This window comes from Mus caroli, unplaced genomic scaffold (assembly GCF_978045245.1).
Source record: "Mus caroli unplaced genomic scaffold, Mus_caroli_1 scaffold_17, whole genome shotgun sequence".
In the NCBI taxonomy this organism is placed as follows: Eukaryota; Metazoa; Chordata; class Mammalia; order Rodentia; family Muridae; genus Mus; species Mus caroli.
The window spans coordinates 54,591,261-54,611,295 of record NW_028227272.1 but is presented as its reverse complement, the minus strand read 5'-3'; the positions used below and the strand labels follow the sequence as shown (position 1 = coordinate 54,611,295).

Genomic DNA, 20,035 nt, shown 5'->3' with positions numbered 1-20,035 from the left:
CAGTACCAGATATGGGTGTTGGAGTTGGAGGTGGGGTTAGGGTAGGCTAACTTATAAACCCATATATCTATTTACTGGTAACAAAACAGTTAAAAGGAAGATACAATTTATATTGTTTACGCAATAGAGTTTGTATTTTTTTTCTATAAAGGGTGAATTAGCAAATACATGAAGTATGAATGCATAGATGCACCATATTAAAGCCACTCTTTCTTTCTGGTTAGTTTATGTCGTCCAAAGCGTTCTACTATAAAAGTAGCTTATGAGCATCAGTACAAACAACTCAATCGCTGCATTCGGCCTGTGGCCTTCCTGACCTCTTAATACCTGCTGTCAGGCAGATGGCTGATGGAGCTGACAGAAACAAATGTACTGTTGAATAAAACAATTCTCCTCCTCCTTCACAGGATGTCTCTGCAGAACCTTGGGTGTCCTGGAACTCCCCTGTAGACCAGGCTGGCCTTCAACTCAAGAAATCGGCTTGCCTCTGCTTCCCAGAGTGCTGGGATTAAAGGCGTGCGCCAACACGCCAGGCCCCAAGTTCTATTCGTGTTCCAAGGGCCATGGTACTGAATGGGACAGATCACAACCCAAGTCCTCTAAAGAGAATATCAACACCTGATTAAGTATTTTAAATAGAGAAGTGGTATGTTTCAGGTCTTCAGGATATTCGTCCCTCTTAAGTTGTAGAAAAAGAGCAGCAACGTTCACATGTACAACCAAGTTCCGACATTCATCGCCAGCAACTCTCAGGTGCGTTTCTAAGGACAAACTGCACAGGCGCTGGAACGCCAGAACCCTGACAACCAAGTGAAAACACATCCACGTGCTCTGGTCTCCTCCCGCGGTGCAAGCTCTTTGAAATCCAACAGAGCAAAATCGTCATAGCATCCGTTCTTGCACTTTCGACATCAGCTTTTCGGCCATAAACCAAAATAAAATACTTAAAGATTAAAAAAAAATAACCCAAACCTATGGTAACTCTTTCTTTGTATTTCTAGGCTCGACAGAGCATTTATTTGGAGTTTCTAGGCCGATCTTGACCGCCTGAGCCTGTGTGGAAACGGCGACACCCCTGGCTGCCGCAGCTGGAGGGGGGTGGCGTCTGTGACGTCATCTCCAGGGGCGCGGGCGACGGAGTTCCTTGGTTTTTCCGCGTGTAGCGTTGCTAACGCCGCCAGTGAAGCCGAGCCCAGGAGCGCGAGCGGCCGCCTTGCTTTCATCTGGTTGTCAGTTCGCGTCCGGGTCTCACGGGGATGGCAGACGATCTGGGAGACGAGTGGTGGGAGAACCAGCCGGCAGCCGCCAGCAGCCCAGGTAAGCGCTCGCCCGCCTCCCTCGTTCCTCCTGCCCTGGTCCTCGCCTCAGCTGCCTTGCCCGCGTGTGGCAGTCGCGGCGGTCTGCCCGGAGGTGGAGCCCGGAGCCGTGGGAGCATCGGGCGGCGGGGGAACTGGGGAGGGACAACACCGAGTCACAGGTGGAACGAGAGGGACCCCGTCGCCGCCTGCCAGTCTGAGAGGGCTCCTTCCTGCGCTCTGATTTTCTAAACTTTTTACTTTTTTCTTGAGACTAGATAGACCGTTTCTGTACAGTTTGTCGTAGTGGTTACCAGTAATCCCTGAACTAGGTTCAGATTGGGAATTCAAATCACAGACTCTGATACTCCGATACATTCTCCTTTTTCCTCACGTGTGAAAGAAGTAATTCTCTCCCAAAAAATTGTGAAGATGTAATGCAGGTAACACAATTTTTGGCGTGTAGTATATGTACAAAATATTAAAGTAGCGTGTGCTTTATCGTATGTAGTTCGAGCCAGCAAGGGGCTTAACTCTACTGCTTTACAGATAAAGGAATGTGATGTTCATTTACATACATGTTCACTTAGCTAGTTTCAGAAACAAAACTAGGATTAAGGTAAAACAGTTCAGTTTTTTCTTTTCCTCCTCCTCCTCCCTTGGTTTTTCTTTCTTTCTTTCCTTTTTTTTTTTTTTTTTTGAGACAGGGTTTCTCTGTGTAGCCCTGGCTGTCCTGGAACTCACTCTGTAGACCAGGCTGGCCTCGAACTCAGAAATCCGCCTGCCTCTGCCTCCCAAATGCCGAGATTAAAGGTGTGGACCACCACTGCTCGGCTCAAACAGTTTTTATTATGGTGTACTATGTGTACCCATTCTGTGTGCAGTAGGCATTTTACTTTCAAGTCAAGTAGCATTAAGTAACCCCACCCCCACCCCCACCCCAGTGGCCTTGAACATTTCATGCCCCATAAGACTTAACCATGCAATAACTACTTCTCTTGTTACTGTCTCAAGTCACCCTCCAAGGACCCAAGGCCCACCTGTCTCTAGTTTTTGATGGTAGGGTCAATGTCATATTTCCATTTATTTTGATCTCCGAACCATCACATGATAGCAAACAGTTACAGCATGGGTTTTGTGACTTAAGGGGAGCAGAAGAGTAGAGTGGCAATCCAGTGGCAAGTGGCAGTCTGGATCCCAGGGTTGAGACTAGACTAGGGATGACAGAAGTAGGAAGCTAAAAGTCAGGTCATCTGTAACTCCCAGTCTCCCCGTCGTTTGAGGAGTGTTTCTCAAATGACTCAGTAGCTTCTTCTGAGCCCTAGGTGCCCCCTCTCACCATACATGTAACAAGAGAACCGGAGTGTTCAGAAATACCAGGAGACAGTGGATATGACAGTAATGCCAGTTTTCATTTGTTGAGCTCTTAGTATGATCTAAATTCTGAAACTCTTAATTCTCCTGCCTCAGCCTACCTATTGCTGTCATGCATTATTTTTGTTGCTTTATGAGCGCTAGATTATTCATCTTTGTAAGTGCACAGAGAAGTAGTTATCTTTATCCCTGTTGTATACAGGAGGAAACAGAAGCACTGAGGTCTCAGAGATTAGCTTGGGCTTCTGTTGAGTGAGGTAGCTCTCCTTCACCATCGGATGATCTGAAGTCAGTCTGTACTCTTGCGCTTGCATTTTTCCTGATAACTATTGTGACCAAAGAGAAGAATCCCATCTCTAAGCAAACCCATTATTGATTTTAAAAGGTACACGATGTGTGCACATTATTATCAAACTGTGTCAGTTGACTCTCAGTCTGATTTTGTTCAGAACTAAATAAGCAGTTTTAACCTTAGTACACTTTATCTTTTTGTCAGTAATTGAGATGTAATCCCAATATGTGATTTATTTTGGAATTCAAACATCTGGATGGCTTCTAAAGTATTCAGCGGTTAATAGGAATATTGTTGTAAACCTGCCTTTCTCTAACTTCCATGTGTCAGTCTCACACAGGCTTGGAAGGATATGGCTATGCTTCTTTGTTTCTTTTATTTCCTGTTGTGTCTCCCTCCACAGGGTTTCCTGAGTCTGTATTTGCATTTTGCTCTGTTGACATATATGTTGTTCTAACTTGTATGAGCCACTGTAGCAAGCTCAAAATAGAGGCCTCGGCATCAATATTTGCCCCTCAGCTACCAGAGAATTCAGATCATAAACGTGGTGAAATCTTTACAGCTTTCTCCACACATAGCAAATCATCTCATTACCATGGCTGATTGCTTTCCAAGTCCACGAGTCCCCACCGGCTTACCCTGGCTCAGCAGCGCTGGTCCTCACTCGCTCTGGTGCTCAACAGACAGACTCCATTCCTTTTGTCTCAGGCTCTTGTAGTTCCTTGCTGTCCTTCTGATGTAGTAACTAGCTGTTAACACAGGAACTCAGTTCAGACCTCTGTTAAACACAAGAGAAGAAATGAAAGGTCTTCCACGTTTATTAGGGGTAGTTTTCATGAAACTCGTGGATACCGAGCAGGAAATGTACGCACGGTTTGCAGAATCATCACCTCCCTGAGAAGCTGCTCCTGGTTAGCCTAGAGGAGTGCTTGGGTGACTTCTCATTGTTGGCAGGTCATTCAGCGCTGGCTGCTGCTTGCCTCATTAAATCACTGTCTCCTGGCACTGGGATTGTAATCTCCATGGAAGCAGAGCTTAGGTTTCCCTCATTCTCTGCTTTATCCCAGAGGCTCAGAGCGGTGATTTTGTTGGTAGAAGGCATTCATTCAGTCTGTTAGTAAACTGTTAATAGTTCATAGCTTTATCTTGGCTGGAGACCTTATACCTCTGAAGATGCTTACTCTCATGGAAGAGCTGTCAAAATCCTGTGCTTTACAATAGTGAGTAATTAATCTTTATTACGTTTATTTTATTATTTTTATTTTAAGATGGGATTTTACTTTGTAGCCCAGACTACTGGCCTGAAACTTGAAATCTTCCTGCTTTGGTCTCCCGAGTGCTAGGATTATAAGTACCCACTACCACACTCAGCTGGATTCAGTGTTATAAATTATGTCATAAAGGGAAATAAATAGACGCCTGACTCGTAACCAAGGCTGTAATTCATACAGGTGACAGCTTCTATAGCTTAGAGTGAGTGCCCGATTCTTTATGTGATTGCAGAGAGGAGCATTATAGGTATTGTTCAAATCATGTTGCTTTATTGATGTTAAATTTCCTCTGGAATGACTTGGTCGGAGAGCACTGAGGATCTCTAAGTGAATAGCTCGTTTGTCTTGTTGTTTACCTTTTCCACCAAGATTAGACTGTTGTGGTATAATTTAATGTGCAGGCATTGTACACCACTGTGAAGCATTGTCTGTGCTGTGTGATTCAAGCTTGGAATAGCTCCTGTAGATGCTGGCAATATTCATAGAGAACCAATTCAGAGCATGATGTTTTCAAGATTATTTATTGAGGTCAGCCCAAATGTTGACACAGAGAGAAAAAAACACCATCCGTTTACATTATTGGATTGTATGTATTGGTGTGCTTAATAAATATCCAGATAACATGACAGAATGTTTAAGGACAAAATTCAGGATGAATAAACAGAAGAGGAAGAAAAGAATTAAAAAATTGTCAGTCATAGTCTATACTTGAAAACCAACGATGGACTGTCAAATAACCTAGGAGACTTGTTAGAATTCCCACAATTCTTACAAATATTAAATGAATGATTCTTGACAACAGTTTATGAAAGCTTGAAAGTACAGATAAACATAGCTTCCTCCAAATCATACGTACATTCCCTGCTATTATTTTGAGAGGTATCCATTTGTTTCATGACAAAAATACCCCTAACAAATATGTCAGACGTCTCATTTCCTCTTGCATTTAACAGTAATACATATCATCGTTTTGTAGTACAAATCCTGTGACATTTTGTATTGGTTTTGGCATTGTCCTGAGAAAGGATCTCACTGTCTAGCCCAGGTTGGTCTTGAGTTTTTATGTTTTGCTTCAGCTTGCCCATTGCTGGGATTATAGTCATGGGGGACTTTACCTTTGACCTGTTGATGATCTAACCATCTGTCATTGAATACTTAGATGTTATACATTTTCTAAACATTGTACAAACATCTTGAAATGTAGTTTTCTCATTTTCAGCTTTTATAGAATGCTGGATTGAATTCTTGAGTTGCAAGTGTTGCTTTGAGAAAGACTAGGTGATGGTAGTGTGGATAAACATTCTGTTCCTGCGTGCCTCCTGCTAGTCTAGTTCGTACCACCCCGCCGTTAGCAGACGTCTCTCCTTGTGTGTTTTATGTTTTTATTTATTCAGAACCACTCTACTCCTATACATGCTAAAGCTTTACAGATCCAGTCATCATGCTTTACTTACTCAGCTTTGACATTTTAGTGTAAAAGTAGATATAGATAATCAATGTGTAAACAAATGAAGGTAACTATTCTCTAAAAAAACTTTGTGAGGTTTAAGTACTATTCTTGCCATAAAATAGTCTTATTTTCATTTCTTTCAACATGTATAATTTTTTTTTTTAGATTTATTTATTTATTGATTATATGTAAATACACTGTAGCTGTCTTCAGACACTCCAGAAGAGGGAGTCAGACCTCATTACGGATGGTTGTGAGCCACCATGTGGTTGCTGGGATTTGAACTCCAGACCTTTGGAAGAGCAGTCGGGTGCTCTTACTCACTGAGCCGTCTCACCAGCCCTCTTTCAACATGTATAATTATCACAATCATTTTTAAAATTTATTTTATTTATATGAGTACACTGTTTCTCTCTTCAGACACACCAGAATAAGGAAGGCATCAAACCCCATTACAGATGGTTGTGAGCCACCATGTGGTTGCTGGGAATTGAACTCAGGACCTCTGGTAGAGCAGTCAGTGCTCTTCCCACTGAGCCATCTCTCCAGCCCATCACAATTATTCTTTTTTTTTTTTTTTTTAATTTTTGGTTTTTCGAAACAGGGTTTCTCTGTATAGCCCTGGCTGTCCTGGAACTCAACTCTGTAGATCAGACTGGCCTCGAACTCAGAATTCGGCCTGCCTCTGCCTCCCAAGTGCTGGGATTAAAGGTGTGTGCCACCACTGCCCGGCCCATCACAATTATTCTTAACCTGCTTGTCAAGTGAGATGAGCTATTAGGCCAAATTTTGGCCTACTTAGCTTACAGATGCTGCTCCCACTCAAACCCTGGCCTTTAGTTATATATTTCTTTGGAAGGAATTTGAAATATAGCTCCAAGAAAACTGGTTTTTATTAGTTCCCCAAGTATTTGGTCCACAGTTCTGTTAGATAGTAGACCAATTATATTCTGATTAAAATCAGATAATATGATTTCAAAAAGTTAAGAGTAGTATTCCAGAAATCACTGAAGCTGAATAAACAGTAGGACTCTAGCATAAAACTATCCATTTTTAGGAGTTTTCATTATTTTCATTCACTGGGAATTTTTATCTATTTCTTAAATTTAATTACAGTGACTCTAGACTTTTAGAATAGTTTCCATTCAGGATTTAAACAATTCACACGTTTCACATGTGTAGATGGTGTACTTTGTCCATGTTCACTTCACCCTTGTTACACTGCTGCCCTCACTCCCTTCCACTCTTGTTAAACACGTTCTTCCCAGTGAGCTGCCCTCCCACTTCCACAGAGGATAGCTTCTTCTATTTCTCTCTCCCTCCCCGCCCCCTCTCTTTTTTTAACCTTCAAAATGGCCCGATTTCTTGAGAAGGGTTATGCACGCTGAGGTGGCAGGATTCTGTGTCAGTTGCTTTGTATGTCAAACACTGTGTTGTTGAAATCCAGGTCATGTTCAGTTCTTAGTTCCATTGTGTGTCATGCCCTAGATATGTCTTGGAGTGAGCCTGTGTTGTAATTGGTAATTCTTTTGTTAAAATGGAACATTTTGTAAGACTTTTGTCTTAATGAGAGAACTTGATTACCATTTGTAAGTGAGTTAACTGCTGGTGATCATAGAAATGTCCATAATTATTTTAGTATAACAATTAATATAAATCTAAATGTATGCAGTAATACAGCAGCTGGTTATCTTTAGTCTAGATAGTTTCCCAATAATGACACAGAGAGACCAAGATTTATTTAATCAAGCTTTACTGAAGTACTTGGGCAGTCACTGATCTATTTTAATCTTCTAAGCTAACCTGGCACCTCCCTGCCAAAACCCCTGAGATCCTTACATTTTAGTTCTGGTTTGACTCTCTGGGCTTTAGATGTATTTTCCCATGATCTATCCTCTTGCCCTTGGCTCAATCTGTTTTATGTTCTCTCTCTCTTCCTCTTCCCCTAGCTGGCAGAAGTTCCACCTTATTTTCTCTTCTCTCAGCCATTGGCTGATCCACTTTTATTGACAAGACAGAGAATAAATGGTAAGCATTGTTTACACAAAGTTGAGACAGGAAACTTGAGATAAGCATTACAATGCTGTGTGCAAATTGAAAGAACATGGGGACAGAGAAGGTATCATGTAACACAGGATAATCTTTACACAGCACGCAAAACAGTATCCTGTCCTTTTGTTTTTGTTTTTAAATTTGCTCATGAATTTCTGCCACTTTGACATAAAACTCACTTGGAAGAGTTCCAGCATGGAAGAAAATGTTAAAAACTTCAATAAATAATATATTTTGTATAACTTTTCAAGGTAAAAGTTTCCTGGGTACTTTGTTTTTTTTTTTTTTTTTGAGACTACTGATAGTATATGTTCATTTTTTTCCAAAAATTCTAGTTTATATTGTTCTTATGTGTATGGATGTTTTTGCCTATACGTATATTTATTCACCATGTGTGCAGTGTCCATAGAGGCCAGAAGAGGGCATGAGAATATCCTGGAGCTGGAATTACAGATGGTTGTGAGCACACATGGGTGCTGTGAATCCTCCTGAAGAGTAACCAATGCTCTTTAACTGTTGAACTATCTCTCCAGTTCACTAGTTCAAGGAGTGTGTGTGTGAGTGTTGCTGGGAATTGAACCTGTGGCTTTGTGAATGCTAGGCAAGTGTTCTTTCTCTACCAAAGTTGTAGCCTGAGACCTGATTTTGGTGTAGGGTGGGGAGACTGGCTTCACACTCATGACCTCTTGCCCTTGCTTCAGAGTAGTAGGATTGTAGGCACATGCCCAGCTTGTTTATGCTTCCTTCTGATCCTTTTGGTTTTAACACTAGGAATTCCAATATCTTATCTTTCCATTAGCATAATGAATGGTGGCCAGGCATAACCACTTTTCCCCATCCCTACCTTACTTCACTGCTGTCTCTGAGCCGAGTTTCTCACCCGTGTCTTGATTGAAAGCTCATCTTGAGTTTGCTTGAGATGTAGTTTCCCAAGCATGCTGCTGTGCATGCTGGGTATGTGTCTTGCTTTTGGTGTCAGAGCTTCTTCACCTTCATTCATAGTCTCTTTATTCTATTTATTCTTTCTTCACTTCCTGTTCTCCTTTAACTTTGACTTTTCTGTTTTTTCCCTTAACTTGTTGGTCCTCCCCACAGTCTCCCTCTGCCACTTGCCTGATGCTGTACACCATTCCTCCTTAGCTTGTATAACAGTGCTGCCCAACCTCCTCCTCCTCTTTCTCCTTCTCCTTCCCCTTTCTTTTTTTTTTTTTTTTTCTCTCTCTCTCCCTCCCTCCCTCCTTCTCCTTATTAAATGCCTCCTGGGAAACACCCGTCACTGTACTGGCTGGCATCAGTGTACTCATTGAAACAGATTAGCTGAGTATAAAGCATGTCAGTTCCTTTGCTTCTGCTCGGGGGCTCATAGTAGAAAGCTAGTGGAAATGTAGTGTTTAGCCAGGAGGATTTCTTCCAGGCCCATGCCTCTAGTGTTCAGTGATGAGTGGATGAAATCATTGACCCCCCTTCAAACCCTGAGGATTTGAGAAGTGTGAAATGCATTTAGTCAAAAATGCCTCGTCTTAAGACTGTGTTCATAATGACTCCTTTCTCTTGATTCAGTGACACGACTTTTGAGTGAGATAAATAACAGTGACTATATGTTACTGCCAAGGTTCTGTATGCATCCTCTGGTGACTAAATGCAGTATTCTGTTATTGTCATCCTCCTGGGCTCCTGGTCCAAAGCTTTTGTTGAATCTACCAGTTTTTGTGTGTAACCCTGAGGGGAGGCATGTGAGTAAAGATGCCATATGAGATGATAACTTACTGCTCTTTTTTATAAGTACCCAGAACAATGGTTTATATTTTCCTCTAAAGTCTCAGTAGTAGTGACCATTGGTTCTCGTATGCTCTGACTACTATAGAAAGTCACAATGCTAATCTAAAGACTTATCTTACATGCCAATCAATATGACTCCATGATTCTTCTTTAGAGAGGAAATCTGCTACAGAAATAGGAGAGGAGACTGAATGTTAGCAGTCAAGTATGCACACATCAATGGTTATTGGGTAGGCCACACCAGGGACATAATCAACTATTATAATTTTGTTGTTTCTTCCTCCTTATAGCTAAGAATTTTTTTTTCTTATAGTCAGACAGAAATGATGGTTTTTAGACCTTAAACTTTGATTTTAATTGTTAATGCTGTTTTGATGGACCTCATCCTACTTTCATGAAGCAAGTTAGAAATTCTTGCTAGTACATTTCCTTAGGCAGTGTGAATATGTGGTAAAGTTCCATAGAATGAAGGATTTCTTCTTTGCTCACAAAAAGCTCTTGAGCTGTAGTAGAGTCCAGTCTTGTCTTGGGCTGATGCTACAGTCCAGCCTTGAGTTAGGTTAAAAATGTCATGGCGACTCGAGTGGTTTGCAGGAATGATCTAGTGTGTATGTATGCTCACGTAGAGAGTTGAAAATTGTGTGTGAGCTGTTCCTTTGAGCAAGCCCTGTACCAGGTCCATCAACCTGTGAGCCATAGCATAGCTTGCTGCTTCGCTATTTCCTTGACAGATGGCTGTTCTTCTCTGGCCTTCCATGGTGGTGATTAGAGCGTACCAGCTATTTCTGGAGATGAATCTTCCTAGAGACTACATAGGTATGACTTACCTTTTCCCTTTTATGTGGAGGAAAGTGTTAGAGGTGACAGTTCTTACGATGTGTAATTTCTCGCAGTCATTTTGTTGACTAGACTTATCCACAGGTCCCAAGGGTGTTTTGGTGCAAAGTCTACTGAAGCCTGTAGATTTGGGTTTAGGGATCCTTGTTGGAATTCTCTGCTTGCATACTCCCTTGATCTTGAATCAGACAACAGCAACAACAACAAAGACAAAAGGCAGTTATTGGTACAGGCAGTTAGAAGAACATGGTGATTTTTTTCAAGACATGTAGTTTGGGGTGTTTGACTTCAAAAGCACTAGGTTCTGGGGATCTATTGGATTTAAGATAGTTAGTTTGAGGGAAGATATTTCAGGAAACTGTTTCTGTAAACTCATTGTGTAAATGTGCTTTTAATCATAGTGTAATATAAACACAGAGTAAGCCTAGTTCTCCCTGCTGATCAGTGTAGGATAAACAAGGGTAGTATCTCAACTATTATCAGAGAGCTATGCAGTTTCCAGAGAAAGATTTCATTTGAACTGTGTCTCAGAGCTTCGCTTGACCGGACCCTCACAGACCTCAGGTCGGAAACTGCTGTTGGTAATAAGATGAGTGCTTTGCTCATGTCCTTCATGCAGGGAACCATCAAGTATAGCTGAGAAGTGGAGTGCTTCAAACTAGGTTGCTTATGAGAGGATGTGGAAGCAGTTGAGGTGGGAGATGGGTACATTGCAGAGGCAGAATTATCTATTTGCTTATTGGTTAACATAGAAGGACTTTGGAAGGAGTTACATAACCTGGGTGATGTATAGGCTGAAGGAGTAGATTAGCAGAACGTTGGTTACATAGATTGCTAAGAACTAATTTTTCCACTTTTTTTTTTTAAAGGGACAAATGAAAATGTTTAAGAATACTTGCCGGGCAGTGGTGGCACATGCCTTTAATCCCAGCACTTGGGAGGCAGAGGCCAGCCTGGTCTACAGAGTGAGTTCCAGGACAGCCCGGGCTATACAGAGAAACCCTGTCTCGAAAAAACAAAACAAAACAAAACAAAACAAAACAAAACAAAGAGTACTTGCTGGCAATAAATTGGAAGTTTTCAACACTGTGGATCTCTTATAATCCGGTTGATTATAAGATATATATTCTTTCTTCGTCATTTTTGTTTGTTTGCTTGTGTTGTTTGGTGGTGGTGGTGTTGTATGTTTGAGACTAGGTCTCACACTGTATTCCAGCCTGGTGTGAAGCTCAGCATGTCCCCACCCAGGTTTGCTTGGAACTTGTGACAGTCTTTCTGCCTGAGTTGATTACACCCCCCCCCCTTTTCCCCAGGTACATCATTCTTTTCTTGCTTTGAGTTCGTAAATGTAAATATTGTTAAATATCTTAAAAGTTCATTGTATTCAATTGTTGTAGACTTCTAGGACTATTTATATGAGAGACCATCTTACAATTATCCTTCATCCTTTTTATTTTGTTGTACTGATTGAGTACATTGAAATTCCTTTGTGCATTTGTTTATATTTACCTTAAACTACAGTATATATGATTCTCATCATATTCCAAAATCCCAAATTTTTATTTTTTACTTTTTTTGTTTTTTTGAGACAGGGTTTCTCTGTGCAGTCCTGGCTGTCCTGGAATCCACTCTGTAGACCAGGCTGGCCACGAAGTAAGAAATCCGCCTGCCTCTGCCTACCAAGTGCTGGGAATAAAGGTGTGTGCCACCACATCCGGCTATAATCCCAAATTTATAGTCTGATACTATTGAGCTTTTTAACTCCCAAATCACTGAGTATTTGATTTAAAATGTATATTAGATGTATCTCTCTTAAGTAGAGGAGTGTAGACTGGAATGCACAATATCAAATGTTCTGTCTCTGATATGACAAGTACTAAGTTATGAATATTGCTTCAGTTTATATATATATATATATATATATATATATATATATATATATATATGTGTGTGTGTGTGTGTGTGTGTGTGTGTATATGTATATATATATATATATATATATATATATATATATATATAATGTGTGTGTGTGTGTGTATGTGTGTGTGTGCACGCGCATACACATGCTCAGATACTTGCCTGTATTTGTTCTTAGGGATTGTGGATCATAAGAGAGTTTGAAGCCGACTGAACTAGAAGGGTAGAAGGTGTTTGATGTGGAGGGGATTAGACATTTATTGCTGGAATTGCTAATGAAACTTAATGTAGAGTTTTAGACATGGTTTTGTAAGGGAGTACAAATATGACCTTCAGATGCCTGTGCAAGTAGTTAGTTTAATACAGTAGTAATAGTCACTCACTTAAAACACACATATAGCCGGGCGTTGTGGCTCACACCTTTAATCCCAGCACTTGGGAGGCAGAGGCAGGTGGATTTCTGAGTTCGAGGCCAGCCTGGTCTACAGAGTGAGTTCCAGGACAGCCAGGGCTACACAGAGAAACCCTGTTTTCAAAAACAAACAAACAAACAAAAACCAAACAAACATATAGCTCCATGAATAGTTTTCAAATGCAAGTGCTGCACAGATGCAGTCGTGCTGTACATAGGTACAGAGGATGTTTGGCTTTACTATTCTCACCACCTTTCTGGTGTTAATCCTAGACATGCCAGGTGAGATGGGGATAGTCCCATTCCAGTCTCATGGCTCCTGACTTGGCTTCTTAGTCTCATCTAGCACTGACATGCAGTGTCTACATTCTTGCCTCTCAGACAGGCAGGTGTTTGTCGTTTATTTTAAATAATAATAACAACAACAGCAATCAATGTCCAAATGAACGAAGGAACAGCTTGGCACTGTATTTCAAGTACCTTAAAATTCATCTCCATTTTTTTTTTTTAAAGTTAGAGACCTTTTCTAGAAAGTAACTAGAGAGACGAGTAAAGGTAGTTATTTTGCATTAATTAGAATGAAAAAGTGGACATAGATAACAATAATGAGGGTGTAGTAAATGAATTAAAGTATGATTATATAGAAGCACTATGATGTCATTACATAGTAATGACTTTAATAACTTTTCAAGTTATAGGAAAATGCTTCTACAGAAATTTTTTTAAGAAACTAGATTTAAGACATGCACACTTAATATTTATGTGTGAAGGAAAAGAACTACAAATTGACTTCCTTCTCTGAAACACTGGGAATCAGAAGTATTTTGAATGTCTGAATATTGGGGACTTAATCTGCATATACACAATGAGATCCACATCTAATCACAAAAGCCATATATATATATGTGTGTGTGTATATGTATATATATATACACATACATACATACATATATATTATACAATAGAATGAATATAATTTTATACATTAGTTTTGGTGTAGCTGTGTATTGACCACTACATGTCATGTAAGATAAGGTGTGGAGTTGTCCACTTAGGACATTATAATGGCACTAAGAAATTAGACTTACAACATTCAATTTCAGGTTGGGCATGCAGAACCTGTAGATCAGTGGTTTGCAACCTTCCTAATGCTGCCCCCCCTTCATACAGTGCCTCATGTTGTGATGGCCCCTATTCCTGTTGCTACGTCATAAGTGCAACTTTGCTACTCTTAGGAGTCAAAATGTAAATATATGATATGCAGATGGTCTTAGGTGACCCCTGTGAAAGGTGGTTGTTTTACACCTAAAGGAACCAAGACCCACAGGTTGAGAATGGCTGTTGCAGAAGATTGTGCATCTATGACATTAGTGGTCCGCTCAGGTTAGTGGTATTGTAAGAGCTCTTTGTTATTCTCAACACTTTCTAAAAGCATATAATTACAAGATGCTATACTAAACTGTTAAGACATGAAACAGGAAAATTAGTAGTGATAAGGACATTTCTATGCGTGTCCCCTAAACACCTAACCATGAACGGCAGAAGCTTCAGTTGAAATCTGTTTCAGCCTTTCCCAAATAGCTTTCTGTGAAGCCCCTTAACTTTGTCAAGAAGTACAGACGTTTTCTATAATTTAGTGTCCAGAGTCCTTGGTGAGGGGTCACTTACGTTGTTCTGTAACCATATATATAGAATCCATATCTTTAATAAATTCTTGAGGGTAATTTGTTCTGGTGCAGGTAAGGGTAGCCTACCGCTCTTGGAGAAAAACTGCTGTAGCTGAAGCTACTATAGATGGATCCCAATGTTTTCTTTCACTGGGAACTCGGACCTGCCAATGTAGGAGAAATGTAGTCCCATGAGAGGAGTGCCTTGGCCCAGTGGTCACCTGGCAGGATGATCATCAGATTCTAAAGTGCATGGCATGCCCAGATACTAGCGCCTAAGCCCCGCAGGTCTCTGTCTGAAACACCCACCTAACATCACACATGGTGATCGTGGAGCTCAGCAGTAGTATTGCTGTGTATTGGTGAAGAAGAATGACTTACAGCTTAAAAATTGTCAAACGCTGAGCTTTATCGACTGATTGCATTATGCAGTTTTTACCTCTAGATGGCAGCAGAGACTAGTTGTTTTATTAAGACAACCCCAATTGTCATTCCTGCAACTGTGTTGGGGCAGAGAATATTTTTTTTTCTTTCTCACAGTATGAATTTAATACTTGGACTTGTTTCTGTAAATGAAATATAGAGCTGTAAAATGTGTCATCCATTGGATCATTTTTATAGAATGTTACGTCAAATAGCTCCAAGAAATTTTCTTTCCAAATTTGGAGTGCATATTGCAAGAGAGATTCATGCATGTGGCTCTTTTAAGACCACACAGTGACTGTTCTACTCGAAGGCTCCTGGGTTTCATCAGAAAGCAGATGTCTGGGAGGGAATTAAGCAAGTTGGAAAGTTCATTCATGGAAGAAAAAACTTAAAAGTTATTGAATCTTCAACTCAGCATGAAGGGCGCTATTTGGAATGGATAACAAGTCTGAAGGATGATGGGCTCAATGAAGAAAAGCTCTGTTTAGGAAACAATAGAAAAGTATATTTATAAAGTAAATTCATTACATTCTCAGAGAATTAGCTTGTTTTGTCCGCTGCTTCTTAAAAAGAAACGTTGCACTCTGTAGACCCTGGGTGTGCCACAGTCACTTAGATGGTTGTGCGTCTCAGTGACCAGAAAACTGCAGGTGCATGCGATGTTTTCAGTTTGGCTCAGTCGGAGTCTCTAGCCACTTTCCTTAAGAATCCTGTTTTGTTTTCTTCACAGAAAGCAAGCTTTGGTCCATAGTAGAGCAGCAGACTGTGGGGGTGCTGTTGGTGGTAGCAGATTCTGGGGAGACAGCTTCTCTCAAGGAAATTAGTGTTTAAATGCTTTGAACTTTTTTGGTGATGTATTGGCAACATAATGTATGAGAAGGCAGTGTGCCTTCTGTGGTGGGCTTGGTTCCAGGAACTGCAGAATCGTGCTGGTAGCTATAGATACTGAGGACACTTAAAGACTTCAGGCACGACTGTCCTTAGCAGGTGGGAGATGAATTCAGAGCTTCCTTTTCCCCTGGAACCCAGCTTTGGTATGCTTGGTCAAGGCTGTGCGTTTTCAAGTTAACGGTTTTTGTTTTTTAATTTCAGTGTTTGTTAGGAGAGCGCATACGTATTTGTGATAGGTGTAGTGGTGAAAAGAAGGAAATGCTGAACCAGGAAAAAGTGCCCTTGGAAAACGACTGCCTTCATTTCTTTTGTCTTATATCATCTGGCAAATCACCACTAATTCATGGGTAGGGGGGAAGGGTAGAAATAACAGGTAGTAAAGCTGGCAGATAGCCCAAATTTTCATATGCTGCTTTTTTTTTTAAGTCTCTTGATTTTCTTAGAACTTTCCATTATTCAATGAAACGTTACCCCTTAAAGTTTTAGTTTTATATGGCAAGGGGCCCTTCATAGGGAGACCATCTAGCTTGGTTATCTCATTTCCATTAACTTCCTGTGAAAGAACATTCGTTTTTTAAACAACGCCCCAGCACTGTGCTTTATACTGAAGAGTTGTTAAGTTTTGAGGTGAGGGGTAAATTGGTACCTTTGTTCCATAACGTAATGTGGGTTTTGGTTGGACCTAGTCACTCCCAGTCCCTCTTTCTGTGGTAATTACATGTGGGCACAAGGGGTATTCCAAGAATAAGCATTGAAATATAGTTTTCAAATCTTTCCTAACCGAATTGCTCACTCTTTGTGCCAAACACAGCATCACATTTAGAAATATGGTGGTAAAATAAACTATACTAACCCTAAAGGGCTTTCTTCATTGTTTATCTTGTTATTCATTTGCTTTTTTCTCTTGTCTCTGCTGTTTTCTTTTATTTATATATTATTTATGTTTTTGTTTTTGTTTGTGACAAAATGTCATTGTATAGTCCTGGTTGGCCTGGAACTAGCTTAGTAGACTAGGCTGGTTTCAAACTCAGAGATCTACTTGCCTCTGCCTCTGCTGGGATTAAAGGCATGTAGGCGTGCTCCATTACTAACTTCTTCTTTTCCTTTATCTTTTTTCTTTTAAATGTGTAAGAGTTTTGTGTACTAGTATGTATGTGCTTGTATGGGTCACTCAGGGGTAAGAAGAAAGTATCGGATCCCCAGGAACTAGAATTATGTGGTTGTGAACCACTTTGTTGGGTGCTGGCAAGTGAATCTGGGTCCTCTACAAGTGCTCTTAACCACTGGGGTATCCCTCCAGCTCCTGTTTTTCCTTTTGATAGCCTTTTGTTTCCCGTTTCCTTTTGAATTTCCTTATTTGCACCTCTTATATTAATTTTCAATACTTTCCCCCCCTTGATCTGAGTTTCACATCATTTAAAAGCTTTGGTTTAGTTGCTAGAGCCAAAGTCATTGAGTCAATCAGACTTCACTCTCTGTACTCTAGTTTTGGTACCAACTTCTTTTTCTTCCTGAGCATTTGACCCATGCAGACTTCTTGTCCTGGCTTGTATTGTTGTTGTTGTTGTTGCTGTTGTTAACATCACACAAGCTGGAATTATCTGAGAAGAGGAATCTTAATTGAGAAAAATGCCTCCATTCAAAATGCCTATGGATAAGTCTGTAGGGCATTGGCTTAGTTAACAATTGGTGTGAGCTCTGCCAGACTCTCAGCGGGTATTATAAGAGAGCAGGCCGAGCAAGCCATGAGGAGGAGCAAACACCAGCAGGCAGGTAGCATTCCTCTGTGGCCTCTGCTTCAGTTCCTGCTCTGAGCTCTTGCTGTGACTTCTCTCAGTGATACAGTTGTAAGCTGAAAGAAATCTTTTCCTCCCCAAGTTGCTTTGGTCATGGTGTTTTATCACAGCAGTAGAAACCTAAATTACCTGTACTCTCCATCTGGGGATTTACTTGCAAGTCTTCTTTGGGGGATAGAGATATAATGTAGGAGGAGGCCTCTTAAATAGTCAAAGTGCCAGCTATGTATTAGTTGTTAAAATTGTTATTATCTTTGTCTTTTTTCTATTTCTATTAAAAAAGTTCTTATTTTTTGGTTATAATGTCATTATATCTTTGCTTTATTTTTATTTATTTATTTTTGGTCGTTCCCTGGTTTATCCTCTGTTCTCTCTAATCTACCCTTATTTGTTGGAGGTACTGTTTTTGTAAATGGACGTTATGGGAATTGGATGATTAGTGCCCATAACTGGGCTTTATTTCTCATCACCTTTGGCCCAGAAAAATGATTCTTTGTCCATGTTCTTTCCTTACAGTGCCACTTTGTCTTGTTACTGTGAGCCTTTTATAGCCTCATGTGAAGGCAATTCTCTATTCTCTCCCACCTTTTCATAAAAGCATCTGTGCCCTGTGGTTTGTAGAGTCCAGGTGTGTTGTTAGCCATGGGGACTTTGTTTAGCACTTCCTATGGGCAATATTTAACTTTTGAATAGTGTAGGCCTCGGTTCTGAAAGTGTGTTGTTGTTTTTTTAACAGTCCCTGAGGAGCTGTAGTGATGAAGGTCCTCTGCAGTGTTGGGTTTCCTGAGATTAGAAACCTGAGGAGTTCTAGGTGATTCTGAACAAAGTGGGCACGAGCTGTTGTGAGAAACATGGATGTGTCTGAACAAATTCACAGCCGATTCCCGCTTTTGTGAGTGTCTTATAGGAGAGGTAACCCATGACTGGGTGAAGGTGAGCGCTGTGACGAAGCTGCAGTGTTTACAGTGCTGTGACGAAGATGCAGTGTTTACAAGTGGTTTTGGAAATGGCCGATTGAAAAATAGAAGGATGTTTACAAAGGAAATGTACTTGAGGAAAGAAAATAAATAGAATATGAGGAGCAAAGGCCGAACAACCCAGTCCCAGAACCAAAGGGGCAAAGAAGGCCAAAGTGCATGCAGTTAGGAGCATTGTGCTGAGCTTGAAGGGTGTGGTCAGTGAGAGGAGGATGGGGCAGCACAGGAAGCTAGCCTTGCTGGGAAGTTAGAGCAGCCATCATCGGGGCACCAATGGATGTGCTATTCCTTGGTACAAGGCTAGAGAATTGCAATGATCTGAGTGGTATGGGGGTAAAAGTTGATTTAGAAAGATGAGGATTATATACAGTAACTTTGTTAAAGTACCGTCTGTACTGAGATCTGGACTAAGGGAAGAGTAGCAGGGGCTGAAAGTGGTGGAGGCAGAGAAAGAAAGAATGGAAAATAGTGATAACTAGATCGTGATTGTGGGGGAACAGAGGTTTCTAGGTATTGAACCTGGTGATGAGGAAGGAGGAGGACTAGAACCCCTTAAGAGAAGCAGTGCAATTGGTGTGTGTGTGTGAGTGTGTGTGTGTGTAACTGTTAGCACTGAAGTTTGGGGGATGTTAATAGAGAACCCTTGTCGAGAAATCATCATTTAACTGTGTACGCAAACTACATAATTTCTCACCACACTCACCACACTCATTGCTCCCTCCTTTCTACTGTAAGTACCGCTACATCCTTTTCCTAGAATTAGAAATGAATGTCTGAGGAGCCCTACTTGTGTCTGAATCTTTTGTACAAGTCTGTACAACTTTATGGATAACTAACTAGTCCTGAAAAGACCCTTCTCATTACTTGAATACTGTGCTGTGATTGAACCATTATCCACACACTGATTGGCCTGCAGGAAAGGAAATCCTGCCCTCTCTGCCAGTGACCTTTCTGGCCACCCTAGCCATTGTGTCTAGACCAAGCAGACACATTACATAAACTTGGAGTCTGGGGAGATCTGCCATTTCTTGGCACTGAAGTATGCAGTGAGGACAGGATGTCCCCCTCGAAGCAGATTTCCTTCCTCATTGGCAGTCTGAGAAAAACCTGGAATGTGGCCATAGTTGATAGGTTTCACGAAAAGGTAAAGCAAAAGCAAACAAACCCAAAAGGAACTGTCCACTGTTTCCCCAGGGTTCTCAGTGCTTTCTTGGAAGCTTAAGTCACCAGTCACAGAAGCGTTGACATTTCCCAAAGTTTATGGAGTCAATTTTTCCGATTCTAATACTCACAGAAGAGCTTTATATGAGTAAGTGGACTGCTCGTGAATATGCTGTGAGAGACACCCTCAGCATGGCTGCTACCCCGTACATGACTTTCTCCACTGCTCCCTAAAGGATGGTCTTGGCCTGGGTATGTTCACAAGGTTCACATAACTTCTCCTTGACCCAAAACTTATTTGTTTGTTTGTTTGTAGGTGACAGAAGTATCTGATACACTATTTAGGCAAAACGTCATCAAAAGACAAAACAGAAAAGGAAGTAGCTTGCTTTTTTTTTTCTTCCCTCCTCCCTTTTTAAAAAGGGAGAAAACAAACCT

At 40.8% G+C, this 20,035-nt stretch overlaps 2 protein-coding genes across 3 annotated transcripts in view; one reads left to right on the top strand and one right to left on the bottom strand.

Moving 5' to 3' along the window:
- Positions 1 to 1,108: 1,108 nt before the first annotated feature.
- The window catches only part of Cmss1 (cms1 ribosomal small subunit homolog), a 298,119-nt gene continuing 279,192 nt past the window's right edge, over positions 1,109 to 20,035 (top strand). The window contains exon 1 of the mRNA XM_021185162.3: positions 1,109 to 1,317. Within this exon, the coding sequence (XP_021040821.1) occupies positions 1,257 to 1,317 (61 nt within the window). The 5' untranslated portion in view covers positions 1,109 to 1,256. The remainder of the gene's footprint in view (positions 1,318 to 20,035) is intronic.
- Positions 4,701 to 20,035, bottom strand: part of Filip1l (filamin A interacting protein 1 like) — a 238,822-nt gene continuing 223,487 nt past the window's right edge. The window contains exon 3 of one of the 2 annotated variants that reach the window (XM_029470280.2): positions 4,701 to 10,528. In XM_029470280.2, coding sequence (XP_029326140.1) covers positions 10,337 to 10,528 — 192 coding nt within the window. In that variant the 3' untranslated portion in view covers positions 4,701 to 10,336. The remainder of the gene's footprint in view (positions 10,529 to 20,035) is intronic. The other variant, XM_021185160.3, reaches the window with a different exon arrangement.